The sequence below is a fragment of the Octodon degus genome, unplaced genomic scaffold (genome assembly GCF_000260255.1).
Source record: "Octodon degus isolate 3935 unplaced genomic scaffold, OctDeg1.0 scaffold00005, whole genome shotgun sequence".
Classification (NCBI taxonomy): domain Eukaryota; kingdom Metazoa; phylum Chordata; class Mammalia; order Rodentia; family Octodontidae; genus Octodon; species Octodon degus.
Window position 1 is genome coordinate 30,955,960 of NW_004524581.1, and position 2,987 is coordinate 30,958,946.

The 2,987-nt window shown below is 54.5% G+C and overlaps 1 protein-coding gene across 1 annotated transcript; it reads left to right on the forward strand.

The window, feature by feature from the left end:
• Positions 1-2: 2 nt before the first annotated feature.
• LOC101588401 (factor VIII intron 22 protein-like) lies at positions 3-1,401 on the forward strand (the record flags this gene model as incomplete). The annotated part of the gene is made up of 1 exon (XM_004624461.2): positions 3-1,401. A coding segment is annotated over one exon (1,155 nt), but the record flags the coding sequence as incomplete, so codon positions are not given.
• Positions 1,402-2,987: the final 1,586 nt, after the last annotated feature.

Genomic DNA, 2,987 nt, shown 5'->3' on the forward strand with positions numbered 1-2,987 from the left:
GGGACTTCCTGGCCCGGTACCGGCTGGTGTCCAACAAGCTGAAGAAGCGGTTTCTGCGGAAGCCCAACGTGGCGGAGGCCGGCGAGCAGTTCGGGCAGCTGGGCCGCGAGCTGCGCGCCCGGGAGTGCCTGCCCTACGCGGCGTGGTGCCAGCTGGCCGTGGCGCGCTGCCAGCAGGCGCTCTTCCACGGGCCCGGGGAGGCGCTGGCGCTCACCGAGGCCGCGCGCCTCTTCCTGCAGCAGGAGTGCGACGAACGGCAGCGCCTGAGCTGCCCGGCCGCCTACGGAGAGCCGCTGCAGGCGGCCGCCAGCGCCCTGGGCGCCGCCGTGCGCCTGCACCTGGAGCTCGGACAGCCGGCCGCCGCCGCCGCCCTGTGTCTGGAGCTGGCCACCGCCCTGCGCGACCTGGGACAGCCGGCCGCCGCCGCGGGCCACTTCCAGCGTGCCGCCCAGCTTCAGCTGCCCCTGCTGCCCCTGGCCGCGCTGCAGGCCCTCGGTGACCCGGCCTCCTGCCAGCTGCTGGCGCGGGACTACCCCGGAGCTCTGGCCCTCTTCATGCACATGCAGCGCCTGGCGCTCCAGCACGGCGGCCACCCCGTGCAGCTGCCCCCGCAGCCACAGATGCCACAGATGCCGCAGCTGCCACCGCTTCCGGGGACCCAGAGCCAGCAAGCACCGCAGCTGCCTCCAGGGCCCCAGTCCGGGTCTGCTGGGGCTCCGGTCCTGATCTCGGCGACCCCTAGTACTGCTTCCGCTGATGCAGCCACCGCCTATGAGGCTGCCGCTGTGGCTACAGCTGTGCCCTCTCCAGCCGCGCCGGGTGCCTTTTCCGACATGCTTGTTCGCTGCGAGGTGTCCCGTGTGCTGCTCCTGCTGTTACTGCAGCCGCCACCCGCCAAGCTCCTGCCCGAGCACGCCCAGACACTGGAGAAGTATTCCTGGGAGGCTTTCGACAGCCACGGGCCGGAGAGTGGAGGCCAGCTCCCCGAGGAGCTCTTTCTGCTACTGCAGTCCTTGGTCATGGCTGCCCAGGAGAAGGACATCGAAGCCATCAAGGCGCTGCAGGTGGAGATGTGGCCTCTGCTGACCGCGGAGCAGAACCACCTCCTTCACCTCGTCCTGCAGGAAACCATCTCGCCCTCGGGACAGGGGGTTTAATCGAGTTAGCCAAATGCGCGTTTGTCATGCTTTTCCTTGTTTGTCTGGTACCGCCCCTTTGCATGTATGGGAGAAATAGAAGATAGCGGCCCTGATTCCCGTTGTTCAGGTTACCAAGTCAGGAATTTCGTTGTGTGAACGTTACAATGATGCGGGAGGGGGGGGGGACCCACAATCAGTGATAGAATGGAAGTGGTGGATATGGCTGTCTTCAAAAAGTGCAGCAATAAAATGAGAATCCTTTAAAAAATAATTAGAACTATATGCCAATATCCCTAACGAACACAGACACAAAAATCCTCAATAAAATCCTGGCAAACAGTGCAACAAATCATCAAGATTATATATCATGACCAAGTAGGATTCGTCCCAGGGATGTAGGGTTGCTTCAACATAAATAAATAAAAGTATTGCACCATATCAGAGCCAAGGACAAAAACCATATGGTCGTTGTATGTTATCCGTTGGTGCGGAAAGAGAAAAGACCCGATGACTATCGCTTCAGAGGTCTCACTGAGATTAGTCCCTGAGCCCAGAGCCACAGAAGCATCTCACATTTATTGAGGACTAAAGGCAGGCTAAAGAATGTGCGAAATTACTTTGGTGAACACAAACTACTATTTACTTCAGGCATTTACCTAACTCTTAAGTTTACCCGCAAAGGAAGCCATTAAAATCCCAAGCAAGGGTAAAACAACAAACGGGCCAACCTGAGACGCTGTTATCTGCAGCCTGGAGGCCCAGCTTGCCAGAATTAAAAGCGAGACAGCTGTTCTCGCCTGGCTCCATGTAGTGCCGCCCGCTCCCTCGGGACATTAAGCTTTTGTCTTCTATCTGTACTTAGAGGTCTTCTCAGTAGATGTAGAACAAGCATTTGACAAAGTCCAACCTCATGATAAAACCCTACAGAAAACTGGAATTAATGGTCTTTATCTCAAGCTGATAAAAGCCATCTATGAAAAACCAACAGTCAACGCAATACAAAATAGACAAAAACTGAAAGCTTTACATCTAGAATCAGGAGCAAGAGAAGGAGGAAAGGAAGAAGTTAATTATTTACAGGTGACGTGATACTATGTACATAGAAAGCCCCCAGAACACTAAAAGGCTTCTAGATTTACTTGGCAAATCCGGTAGTGTAACTGGATACAAAATGAACACTAAAATCAAGAGCATTCCTGTGCACTAGCAACGAACTCAGAGCAATTAGAAAAAACACTGCATAAGGACATCCAGCAAAACTACAGTCCTCTGAAAAAGGCAAGCAGCCAGGTGTAGTGGTGCATTCCTGTAATCCCAGCACTCAGGAGGCTGAGGCAGGAGGATCATTGAGAGTTTGAGGCCCGCCTGGGCTACAAAGTGAGCTGAAAGCCAGCCTGAACTGCATGGTGGAACCCTGTTTGAAAAAGGTAAAAAGAAAAAGGAAATCAAAGAGGATGTCAGGGGCCGGGGAGATGGCTCAGTAGAATAAGTGGTTGCCTGGCAAGCACAAGCGCCTGAGTTCAATCCCTGGTTCCACCAAAAACAAAAATTAAAAAAAAAAAAAAAAAACAAAGAGGATGTCAGAGGGCTGGCGAGATAGTTGAGCTGGCTAAGAGCTTGCTTAGGCAAAACCAGGGACTGGGATTTGATCCCCAGGAGCACAGTGCTGGCCCACCTCCCCACCCCTGGCTTGCTGAGCCAGCCTCCGAGACGGCATGGTGATGCACCCGTGTAATCCCAGCACTGGGGAGACTGAAAACAGGAGGCTCACTGTGAGTCTGAGCTACATAGTAAGACCCTGTACTAAATACATTAAAAAAAAAAGTAGGCACTACTATCAGGTAATGA